Consider the following 12,500-nt stretch of genomic DNA (forward strand, 5'->3'; position numbering starts at 1 on the left):
TCTCTCACTCACTCACTCACTCAATCACTCACTCACTCACTCACTCTCTCACTCACTCACTCTCTCTGTCTCTCTCCGTCTCTCTCACTCACTCACTCTCTCTCTGTCTCTCTCTGTCTCTCTCACTCACTCTCTCTCTGTCTCTCTGTCTCTCTCTGTCTCTCTCACTCACTCACTCACTCACTCACGCACTCTCTCTGTCTGTCCAGCCATGGTCTGTTTAAACCAGGTTGTCCTGGTTTTCCCTTGGATTTCCATGAAAGAAAACGATTTTTTTTCTGTTTTCTGGAGAGGGAGAGCAGCGGCAGCTTTACTCTACTTGTGGTAAAGGAAGAAAAAAAACGTTTTCGGCTGTGTGCCAAGACACATTTGGCTGCTTCCAGATCAAACAAATCAAACGTAGCTACCTGCGGCCACCTGTTTCTGACTGTAATTGTAACACAAACATCACAACATCATCTCTTGTGTTTTCCCGTCAGCCAATGTAGCTACGGTGGACACGTCACTTCCAGTCACTGCAAACGTTATCAGGACAACAACGCTTAGTCATTCCATAGTAAAACCGCAGGTATCTATGATGCTATGATGATTAAACAGTGTGTCATGCATTAGGCCTGGCAGACTGCGTGTCGGTACAGAGGCACATGCAAAGACTCAAAGAGAATAAACCGACAGGGATAGAAATTGCCAGAAAACCAACACACACGACCAAATCAATAGTACCGACAGCCAACAGTGCCAACACACAGCCATATCAACAACACACACACACACACACACACACACACACACACCCCATATCAACAGTGGTGGCGCTGCCATATCAACAACAAACCAATCGATAGTGAAAACGCAGATAAGAGTCAAGCATCAGATTTGTGCGGACCTATTTGGTTAAACACAAAAGGTGGGTCCTACCGAGCGCCCGGACCCATTTTGCATTGATGTCAAAGAACAAAGGTATCACCCTGGAGGAGGAAGAGATGGCCTCCGATTACCCCACCGAGGGCCACGGGGCACTGGGCAGCTGGCACGGGTCACCTCAGGGCAGGGACACATAAGGACAAGGAGGAACCTGTGTGTGTGTGTGTGTGTGTGTGTGCGTGTGCGCGCGTGTGTGTAGATAACTACCATCCACTGTTACATCTGCATACCACTGATGAGGCGCTCCACATACTGCACTGAACGTTATGATTACGTTTTCATACTGTCGTCACCGTGGAGACGAGAAGGCACAACTACTGTCTTCTTCTACCCTACTCTACTCTACTAAACAACAGACAGCTACCAAGACAGCAACACTACTGTTGTCTAGACAACAATACGGGGAGGACCCATGGGTAACTGATGCACTGAAATCTGCTCCACTCATTGTTACTGAGGCCAAATAGACTCTGAGGGGAATATCGCCCCCCCCCCCCCTCCCCTCCCCCCTTCACCGATGCTGCTGCTGCCTACACATTTCACGGATAGAAGTGCAGCAGTGTTTGCTTGCGATAACAGTTAATAGCGCAATAACATTATATATCAAACATAACGACTTCCAGCTTAACGAGGTTTTCTTGCAACATGGGAGTCTGCATCCATGGGACTTATTAATTGCCCTGGCGTTGAATGGCAGGTGGTAATGCCCTCTGTGTCGCCCTACTCTGGTTAGCAACAAGGTCAAGGGGAGAGAGTTGTCCCCGGGAATACACTTGTGGGTCTGGTAGGCTTAATTACAGGGGCCCTATTCAAAAGCTGATTTCATTAGTCAACAATGTGGGTCACACTACGCACTGTAAGTGGTGGTCTTAACACAGTCATAATGCTTTGTTGTGTCAAAGGGATTGCTGTAATGCCTGTTATGATGATGCAACAAATACAGCCGTACCTGTGTGATACTAGTGGTCTGTCCGTCGTGTTGGAATAGGCTACCGGACACGGTTTCATGTTTTATTGGCGAGTGTTTTTTGCAGTATTAAATGTTGACGTGGGTGTCATCTGTCATAACATATTTAAATATGCATGACACAACTGTAAGTAAAATATGAGCAATGCGTATTTCACTGAGTGCAGAGCCCTGATCAAAGGACATCTTTGTCTCTGACGTGTGTGTCTGTGGGGCAGGGGGTATGAGGGCTGAGTGTGTGAGATGGCTCCTCTCTCCAAAACCTTGTTACATGAGCCTCCCAACAACCTGAGGCATTCAGCCCAGCGTAGGAGGGAGGCGTCTGCCTAGGAAACTCACTTCTCATTGGAGCACGGGGCCTGCCACTCAAAAGAGGAAAACAGTACCAGCTCTTGTCCTCAGATGACCTTCCCTCCGATTGCTCCGGAGGCGGGACGTACGAGAGAGATTTTAGAAGATTGACATCATTGTTATGGTAACCGTTCCTCTGCTCTGCTACAGTGCGTTGGAGGCTAACAGCTAGCTAGTTAACAAGGTTGAACAGTTTCACTGTAGACCTCTTTGGTTCAAATAAAAAATAAACAAATAAAAAGTCTTTTTTTTTTTTTTAAACAGCTGAATAGTAAATCGTGGAAATAGAGACGGGGGACGGGGGATGATTGTTATGAAAGCGGTGCGGCGTGCCAAGCTACCGGTGACGTGTGAATAATACGCCTGGCAGTTGAACAGTTCAAGTCTTTGAGTCGTCCACATGGAGTCGTTTACTCTACGCAACTCTCCCAATATCAACACACTGCTCCTCATACACACAGACACACACACACACACACACACACACACATCAACACACTGCTCCTCATACACACAGACACACAGACACACACACACACACACACACACACATCAACACACTGATATCAACACACTGCTCCTCATACACACAGACACACAGACACACACACACACACATCAACACACTGCTCTTCAATGACTACAGCCACGGGCCCAGAGACGAAAAGGAACTCGTCGATGAAAAGACCAGAGTGTAGTTGTATGTTAATCTTTCTCATAAAGTGTTTATTTTAAAGGACTTTTTTTTTTTGCCCTGAAAGAAACCCAATCCAACTTTATAAAGGATCTCTTGTGTTGTGGACCCAGTTGCCCAGACAGAGCAATAATTTACTGTATCATTTATCTATCGCCAACTAAATAGAATAGATACAATTATTCAAATGCATACACTGCCGTATATAATTCATGCTGTGACCCTGGGAGACACTTCTGAGTGGAACACTATGTGGGCGAAGGTTTCCATAATGAAATGAGTATAATTAGTTGTTTAGCTGGTGAAGTAGCACAATACAGTATGCGACTGTGAGGTTGCATCGAGGTCACTGTGGTACAGGGACGCATGGATTATATACATTCGACTGCATGCTGCTGCAGCAGCTCTGCTGTACTCACTGAACCCGCGCAGAACACTCAAACCCATACCTGCATCTGACCCAGATACATTCCAGCCCCAACCCTCACTCTTCTTGGGCTGTGTCTCAATTCTCTAAAATGGCTTCCTCTCTCTCTCTCTCTCTCTCTCTCTCTCTCTCTCTCTCTCTCTGTCTCTGTCTCTGTCTCTGTCTCTGTCTCTGTCTCTGTCTCTGTCTCTGTCTCTGTCTCTGTCTCTGTCTCTGTCTCTGTCTCTGTCTCTGTCTCTGTCTCTGTCTCTGTCTCTCTCTCTCTCTCTCTCTCTCTCTCTGTCTCTGTCTCTGTCTCTGTCTCTCTCTCTCTCTCTCTCTCTCTGTCTCTGTCTCTCTCTCTCTCTCTCTCTCTCTCTGTCTCTCTCTCTCTCTCTCTCTCTCTCTCTCTCTCATCTTCTTTCTTTCCATTCCACGGATATATGAGTGGGTGACAGGATTGGAGGGTGACCGTAGAGGAAAGGAAATGACACCAGGACTATTGTCTCTGTGAACACTCTGTCAAGTCAAATACAGTTTGGTGAATATGACAGTCCCACTGACAACGAAAGGATAGTAAGCAGACATCCTCCTCTCACTCTTCCTCCTCCTCCTCCTCCTCCTCCTCCTCCCACTCCTCCTCCACACAGGTTTTTCATTCGAGAGACGAGAGAATACTGACTGGCTGTGAGTGTAACTAGTCTAACGAGGAAAGGGAATAGCTGACGAGCTGTGTTGTAGTAAATAGTCAGTAATTGTGAATCAATCACTCGTCTAAAGAGGTGAGGCTTCTCTGCCTCTGCCTCTCCTTCTGCCTCTCCCTCTCCCGGTCTCTCCCTCTCTCTCCCTCTGTCTCTCCTTCTGCCATTCCCTCTCCCTGTCTCTCCCTTTCCTCTGCCTCTCCCTCTGCCTCTCCCTCTGTCTCTCCCTCTCCCTCTCCCTCTCTCTCCCTCTGTCTCTCCTTCTGCCATTCCCTCTCCCTGTCTCTCCCTTTCCTCTGCCTCTCCCTCTGTCTCTCCCTCTCCCTCTCTCTCCCTCTGTCTCTCCTTCTGCCATTCCCTCTCCCTGTCTCTCCCCCCTCCCTCTCTCCCCCCTCCCTCCCTCTGTCTCTCCTTCTGCCATTCCCTCTCCCTGTCTCTCCCTTTCCTCTGCCTCTCCCTCTGTCTGTCTCTGCCTTTCCCCCCTCCTCCCTCTGCCTCTGCTTGGGATACTTGCGTCCCTAGAGGCGTGTGGCTCGCGGTTAGACAGACAGAAATTAAGGACGGGCTCGGATGGATTATTTCCACCGTCGTCGTAGCGATACTGATGCCCGCGCTCCGCAGTGTCCTCTCACATCTCGCCCAGCTTTTTCACTTTGGGACGAGAGGAACAGGAGGAGGAGGGGGAGGGAGGGAGGGGGCGAGGGAGGAGTCGAACGTCTCCCCACGTACCCACTTACACCTTTCCGGAGCTCAGTGCTGACACATACCTTTAGCTCACTTTCCTCCTCTCCCTTTCCTTCTCTCGCTCTTTCTCTTTCACTCTCTCTCTCTCTCTCTCTCTCTCTCTCTCTCTCTCTCTCTCTCTCTCTCCGTCTCTAAGCCCCTCCTCTCTGAATCTGTCGGTCTACCACTCTCTCTCTCTCTGTCTGCCTGCCTGCCTCGTCCTCCCTCCCTCCCTCACTCTCCCCCTCCCCCTTCTGTGTCAGTTTCTATGTCCTCTGTCTCTCCCTCTCTCTCTCTCCCTCTCCCTCTCCCTCTCTCTCGGCAGCAGCTGTGTCGAGGTCGGGTAAGGTAAGCAGCTCACTGCACACATCACTAGGGCACACACGGCACGCAACCATGATGGCATCAGGCCACGTTGTGCCATCGGGTCTCACTCCGACCGGCGGCCATTTTGACCCTGTAGCAGAGTAACGATCCACAGACCAGCCCAGACAACGCTCTCCATCCGTACAAATAAGCAAACAGTTAACATTTCCTTTTTATGAATTTATTTACAGTGGAGAAACTCTACAGGGGGGGTAGGGGGGATGAAGAGGTCTTTAGGAGGGACAGTTAAGATAGTTAGTTCATTAGTTTGTACCTCGTCATGCTGTGTGCATCATACCCCACCAGAGAAAACAGATGTATCCCCTCACAGACTACTGTACCTCTATGAAGGGCGGGGAACGGAATGAGGGATGGCGTAAAACACCCTGTTCCACTCATTACTATGAGCCCGTCCTCTGATTCCTGCCTCCACCAGCCTCCCCTGGGGTACAGTATTTCATTCATTACCAGAAACAAATCTCACCCCCATAGGCGACCCAACAATCATCCAGATGTAACCTAGTACAATATCTGTCCTCTCGTTCAATGCCGTTTTATATCCCCTGCACCATGTCGCTTGTCAATCACGTGTCTCTGTCGATTCCAGACGAGGTCACAATTTCCAACGCATTTCTGGGCAAAACAAACAAGTCTGTTTCAGATTACATAACGGACAGCTGTCGTTTGGGGTGCAAGTCGGGATCAAATTAGGCTGGAGAAGGGACTGACTACGCTTGCCAATAGCCTCCCGTTCTTAACTAGCCTCACGTGCACCAACTCACACACACAAACAGCGGTGTTTTTCAGATCCTAAGCATCTGCTAGACCCTCCCCCCACTGGGCAAGCTCGGGGCGGAATGATGGCATTTCTGATTTGATAATGCCAGGGACATAATCCTGTTCCAGTGAATGCGTGTCGACTGTTTAGTAAAAAAAATATCATCAGATTGAAGAGAGTTGATTTGATCGGAGTCGACGGCAGTTTTCTCTGACGGCTGGGAAAACACCTTGAGGACTGTGGCTGGCTGACTGGCTGGCTGGATCGTCTGTTTGCTTGTTTGTGCTTGTGCCGGGTATGTGTGCTTGTGCCGGGTTGGTGTGTGTGTGTGTGTGTGTGTGTGTGTGTGTGTGTGTGTGTGTGTGTGTGTGTGTGTGAAACATTCAAATCATCCCCTAAATGAGTTAGACCAATGCCTCAAGCAACACTCAGAAATGAAAAGCATATTATGTATTTGGACTGATTTTCCCCAAGCTAAAAACAAGACATAAAGAGGGACTGTTGTGAGAAAATGAAGTACTGTTGTTTTTATTTGTATTGAGATGCCAGTCAGCTTCAGCACTAAACATGGCACAAATTTACATTTTAAAACATACTTCAGAGTGACAGATACTGTATGTTTCTCAAGCAGCTGAAATGTACGGCACCCGTGGCACAAAAACAAAACCCCACAAAGATTCAGAACACCCCACTCGAGTTTCCCTTGAAACTTTCTATCCCCCTTTCTATCTCTGGCGTGTGCTGCTTGACCTACTTTGTGGCCAGCTCAGCATTTTTAGATGGCGACTTCTCCCTCAGAGACGTGAGTACAGTACAGGATCAGCTACCGGAGTTAGCAACAGAGCTAAGCTTAGCATGAGGTTTTTCCACCCACTGATTTTGATAAGAGGGTTTGAGCTTCACCACTGGACCAAAATGGCTGCCAATTATCTTAAAGGCCGTATTCAACCAATCTTTGGCACAACATGTCCGTCCCCTCACAAACGATGCCACCGCAGGTGTAGAGGTTAGAAAAGTAGGCTTTTCTTCAAACGAATGTCTCACGTTCGCTACAGTACCAACCCTGTGACATTGTGCTTTTTACATCCTGTCTCATTTGCAAGTTATGCTCGGGGTGGGGGTGCGGGTGCGAGCATGCGTGTGTGCATCATCTTTCACATTCAAACCCGACGCGGACGTCGTCTTACCTTCGACGGCGCGTTTGAAGAACACTTTGCAGCTGCCGCACGTCACCACGCCGTAGTGGCACCCCGACGCCTCGTCACCGCACACCAGACACACCTTCGCTGTGGAGGACGGGTGTCTCAGAGACGAGCTGCAGGAGGAAACACAAACACACACAAACGCACCGTTTAGTTCTCAGATCTCTCAGTCTTTAAAGTCTTCCACATCCCCCCCCAAAAAAAACATCCGTCAAACTCAATCTTAAAAGAGAACGAAAATTTCGCTTTGGGAAGAAAACGTCACGATGAAACGACATCAGAGGCAACATCACAGAATCCCCTCACAGGCTGTGGGACAGTCACAGTTTTACGATGGACAGTTCAGTAGCCGCATAATGTGCCTGACTATAAAGATGCCTGGGAGAAAGGGAGAAAGGGGGGGGGGTTGGTGCTTAGCGGCGCCCGTCAAAATTTACAGCCCTAACTTAGAGATGACACTGACAGAGACACAGAGGAGACGTCTTCAGCTGGCAAAGGAAAACAAAAGGACAGGCAGACAAGAGACTGGAGGGAGGGGGTGCGGGTGCGGGTGGGGGAATCGTGACAAAACATTCAGATGATTTAGACTGGCGCCTGGCATGGTAGCTCGCCGCCATTGGTGTGTGATTGTGTGTGTGAATGGAATAATGAGAGGCCATTGTAAAGCGCTTTGGCAGAAGGCACTATATAAGTGCAGTCCAGACTGGATGACACAGCGCGGTGTTCAAAGGCAAAAACACCTTCATCAGATGTTACTCTCACCCGCTAGCCAGCTAGCACGTTATCCCCTTCAGTCTGCTATCACTGAGGTGAAAGGTCAAAGAAACGTGTCAATGGTAAACAGTGGATGACATGACCATGGATATTGACATGATTGCAAACATGTCTTAACCCTGCTGATCTGACACGATTCAAACATGTCTTAACTTGTCTGGGTTCCTTTCTCTGTTCACTCGGTCAAGTGATAATGATGAGGTTAACCGTTAACTGTCCCTCCTAAAGACCTCTTCATCCCCACTAACCCCTGTACAGTTTCTCTACTATAAAAACACATCATAAAAAAAAAAGGGAAAAAAAGGGAAAAAATAGCATTGTGACTGCCAATGGTCCCTCGTCCAAGCATACCGTAGATTACTTTTTCTTATGATGACTGATGGAGAGATGATTCACTGAGACAAACGGCATCTGCTAAATGGCAAAAATGTAAATGTATTGTAGGTTGTTTTGACCGCAGGCTGCTCCGATATGACCTGAGTTCAAAGCTTAGACATTCGGAGAGGTCGGGGGCAAGGCGGAGGGTAACACATTATTGATGACATAGGTAACGTTGTCTCTGCCCACCAAGGGCGTTGTGATCTGCGTGTACGCTGGTGACACATGCTGCATGCTCTGTCATAGCGGTCTCTAATCCGAAGTGACGCATCACGCTTTGGCTTTTGAGTTCACCTTGTCATGGGGAATGTTCAGAGTATGTTATTCTCGAAACTGTGAAGATTCAATAGTTTGAGGGATTGTTTAGGCTGTGTGTGTGTGTGTGTGTGTGTGTGTGTGTGTGTGTGTGTGTGTGTGTGTGTGTGTGTGTGTGTGAGTGTGCGTGTGTGTGTGGTTTGTCAATAGGCCTACTGTACTGAATCGTAAAAAACGTACGTACGTCAGTTGTGTCATTACGGTATAATTATATTTTATGATATAACAGCCACTATAAATCTCTCTGAGCCCTGAGACATTGAAAGAGAAGGAGAAAAAAGAGACAGTTCCAAGCGGTCTGATCAACAGACCAGGCGGTTAGTCGGAGGTGCCCCAAATACTTTTGGCTGATGCAGTGGTCTGATAGGTCTGATTAGATGGTCTGATAGAAACTGACATGGTCTGGTCCGGACAGGTCAGAACTGGTCAGGACAGGTCAGAACTGGTCAGGACTGGTCAGGACAGGTCAGAACTGGTCAGGACTGGTCAGGACAGGTCAAGGACTGGTCAGAACTAGTCCGGACTGGTCAGGACTGGTCAAGACTAGTCAGGACTGGTCAGGACTGGTCAGGACTGGACAGGAGTAAACTTTTGCTAGGAGTTGTGAACAGATGACCCACAGTGATACTTGTTGAAGCCTCACTCCTGAGGGAGTACCATGTGATTGTATTGTCTTTTAACACTAGGAATAAGAATGTTAAGAGTATACTCTATTATGTACTTGTATAATGGGATGTAACAATAAACTTGATTGTGATTCAGATTAGACATACAAACATTTGACAACCAGAGGAACAGCATTGTTGTTGACAAAAGGCGGCTTTCACTTATTACTTTTTTTGTTTAATAAGTTATGTAATGCAGCTTTTTCATGAATAATGATGCTTCAATTACCCATGCACAAACAGACACACACGCACGCCTGCGCACACATACACACACACACACACACACACACACACACACACACACACACACACACACACACAGGCGTCTTGCCTTTGGGGGCAAAAGGCACGTGCCGAATCAGATTTTTCCTGTTTGAATTTTTTTTCGGATGTTAAATTAATTACTGAACTACATTTTTAAGCCCACGTTTTATCAGAACTATTTATAAAAGGATATGTCAGCAGTATTTTGCGGGGCGGTGGAGATGGGGGGGGTGCCCACTCCTTCCTCATGTACTTTGTTCCCCCTCAAAAGAATTGGGTGCATGACGCACACACACACATACACACACACACACATAGACACACACATACACACAGCCTAAACAACAAAAACAACCAGATAGGTACAAAAACAGGACACATCGTATCAAGACATTAAAACTGGCTTCTCCCCCCCCCTCCTCCTTTTCTGCTAATTACCTCTCTCTCATCTCAATCAATAACATGCAAGGTGATTGTCTGGTTAGCATTCTCCCTACATCCCTCATCAAACCAGCTGTCTGCTCTCCCAGGCACACACACACACGTGGAGCACACACACACACACACACACACACACACACACACACACACACACACACAGAGCAGACAGACACATGCGCACTATCTCTCTCTCTCACACACACCCACACACACACACACACACACACACACTTAGAGGACAAACACACGTGCATACACACACACACACACACACACACACACACACACACACACACTTCCTCCCTGGTCTTACTGGAGGCGGGTAAACCAACAGTGAACTCAGATACAATCAGGACCACTGATCTAATTCCCTCTCGTCCATCTATACACACATTCAATTTGTTAGGGCGCTTAGAGGAGTCTCTGGTGAGGTGTCCCTCTGAGTGGATCTATCTGGCGCTGGGCCAGTGTGTGGTGTGTGTGTGTGTGTGTCTATGCTAATGTGCCTGTGTGGGCGCCCCTGTGTGTGTTTGTGTGTGTGTGTATGTGTGTATGTGTGTGTGTGTGTGTGTGTGCGTGTGTGTGTGTCTGTGTGTGTGTGTGCGTGTGCGTGTGTGTGTGTGTGCGTGTGTGTGTGTGCGTGTGTGTGTCCGTGTGTGTGTGTGCGTGTGTGTGTCCGTGTGTGTGTGTGTGTGTGTGTGTGTGTGTGTGTGTGTGTGGGTGGGTGTAAACCACACTGGACTCAAAGCCCTAATAGAAAAGAACTCAACTACCCAAAAGAACAAATCACAGTTGAAGTGGGCTTGATTCAGTCCTGTAAAGGTTACACTTAAGGTTGGAGTGTGTGAGTTTTAAGTCCTTCAACGGAATACATTCACACACATACACACACACACACACACACACACACACACACACACACTCACTCACTCAGCCAGTTTGCTGCTGCCACGCCGCTATAAAACGAATGCCCACCCGCTGGTCCCAGACAAGGTGACTTCCCATCCCCTCCCTGTGAGCAGTATGTAGGTCATCCTCTCTCTGCGGTTATGAAACCACGGCAACACAGCAGCAGCAGACAGCAGCAGGGCCTGCAGTGACTATGCACAGCCCCGACAGCTAGCCTAGCCCGCTAACAGGAATGTAGCTAGAAAAGGTAGTGTGATTTACCGCTGTTGTTGTTGTTGTTGTTGTTGTTGTTGTGGTGGTGGTGATACTAAGCTGGATATTAAACATGGCCGTGCACATCAGAAATGGTTACTGCAATGCTTCTGAAGTTAACTAATGGAGGTTACAAAAAATATGTTTTTTTCCAAACCCACCCACAAAAAAACCCAAACATTCTGGAACCCAGACAAGGCTGGTTATTTCTGGTCATTTCTCCATTTTATGACAACTCAGTTGTGCTCCACAGTGAAATGCGACAGAGACAGATCTGTCGCATATAAAGAGCTCTATTGTGCTTTTAACAGAATCAGAAGGCCTTCAACACAGCCAGTCTCGTCTACTCGTCGAAAATGATCTCAACCTCGTTAATACTAATGCCAGATATTGCTGTCATCCTTCCATCTGCTGCTGTCCAGACCTTGCCAACGCCGGCACGTCGCAGTTTACAAGACCGTCACTGACAAGCTAACATGGATCGTCAGCCATTTTATGTGTTGCCGTAACGATTAAAAATTTCATTTGAAGAAGTGTTGACACTTTCACAATGATAATAATGTGAATAGATAAAGTAATTTGGCTGACGCCTTTATCCAAAGCGACTTACATTGCAGTGAGTGCATTTGTTTTTTCAGTATATGAATGGTCCCAGTGGGAATCGAACCTACAACCTAAGCATTGATAGCACTGTGCTCTACCAACTGAGCCACAGAGGACCACACAAAGAGAATCGCTCCGCTTGTCCAATGAGAATGATTACACAAGTCGCTGTTTGTGTTGTGGAGGTGTTCCGCGGCATATCAGGCTGCTGTAGCTCAAGTACAGTAGGTTGTGTTTTCACTACTTACAATCACCGCTCTGCAATTACTGCATGATTAAAGGTTATTCAGCCTCAACAATGGCAGCAACCGCCTGCGTATGATGTCAATTTGAATTGACTCACAAGAGCCAAGCAGCGTTCTTCCAGACTCAAAGAGGCAAGGTGATTTGACTTATATACCAGTAAATACTTCCTCACTGTCGACTCGAGGTCAGTTCTGCTTTGGACTGCGTGCCGTTGAAGACTAACTCAAGGGGACTAGACAATGTTGCGAAGATCAAAAGTCATTCCGTTCTCCAGTAGTTGTCTTTAGCTGGGGTTTTTTGGGTTTCCTTTTTTTGTTTGTCCTTAGGAGCAGCCGTTTTCATTGTGTTTAGACTCCTTTCATCTTCAAAGAACAACACAACTCCAACACGAGTTGATTTCTCACGACGACGATCAAGTGAGAAGAAGTTGAATAAACAACAACCTCTATTTCTCCCTCGCCTCAGCACATACTGTATGAATACAGAAATATCTCTGTGATCGATTTCCCCCCGAGATACCTCCCTTGAGATCCCCCCC

General features: G+C 47.6%; 1 protein-coding gene across 1 annotated transcript in view; it reads right to left on the bottom strand.

Moving 5' to 3' along the window:
* Nucleotides 1–12,500, bottom strand: part of nr3c2 (nuclear receptor subfamily 3, group C, member 2) — a 93,699-nt gene that overhangs the window by 29,581 nt on the left and 51,618 nt on the right. The window contains exon 3 of the mRNA XM_080534946.1: nt 7,098–7,225. Coding sequence (XP_080391072.1) covers nt 7,098–7,225 — 128 coding nt within the window. The remainder of the gene's footprint in view (nt 1–7,097; nt 7,226–12,500) is intronic.

This window comes from Nansenia antarctica, assembly GCF_963989245.1.
Source record: "Nansenia antarctica genome assembly, chromosome: 6".
Lineage (NCBI taxonomy): Eukaryota > Metazoa > Chordata > Actinopteri > Argentiniformes > Microstomatidae > Nansenia > Nansenia antarctica.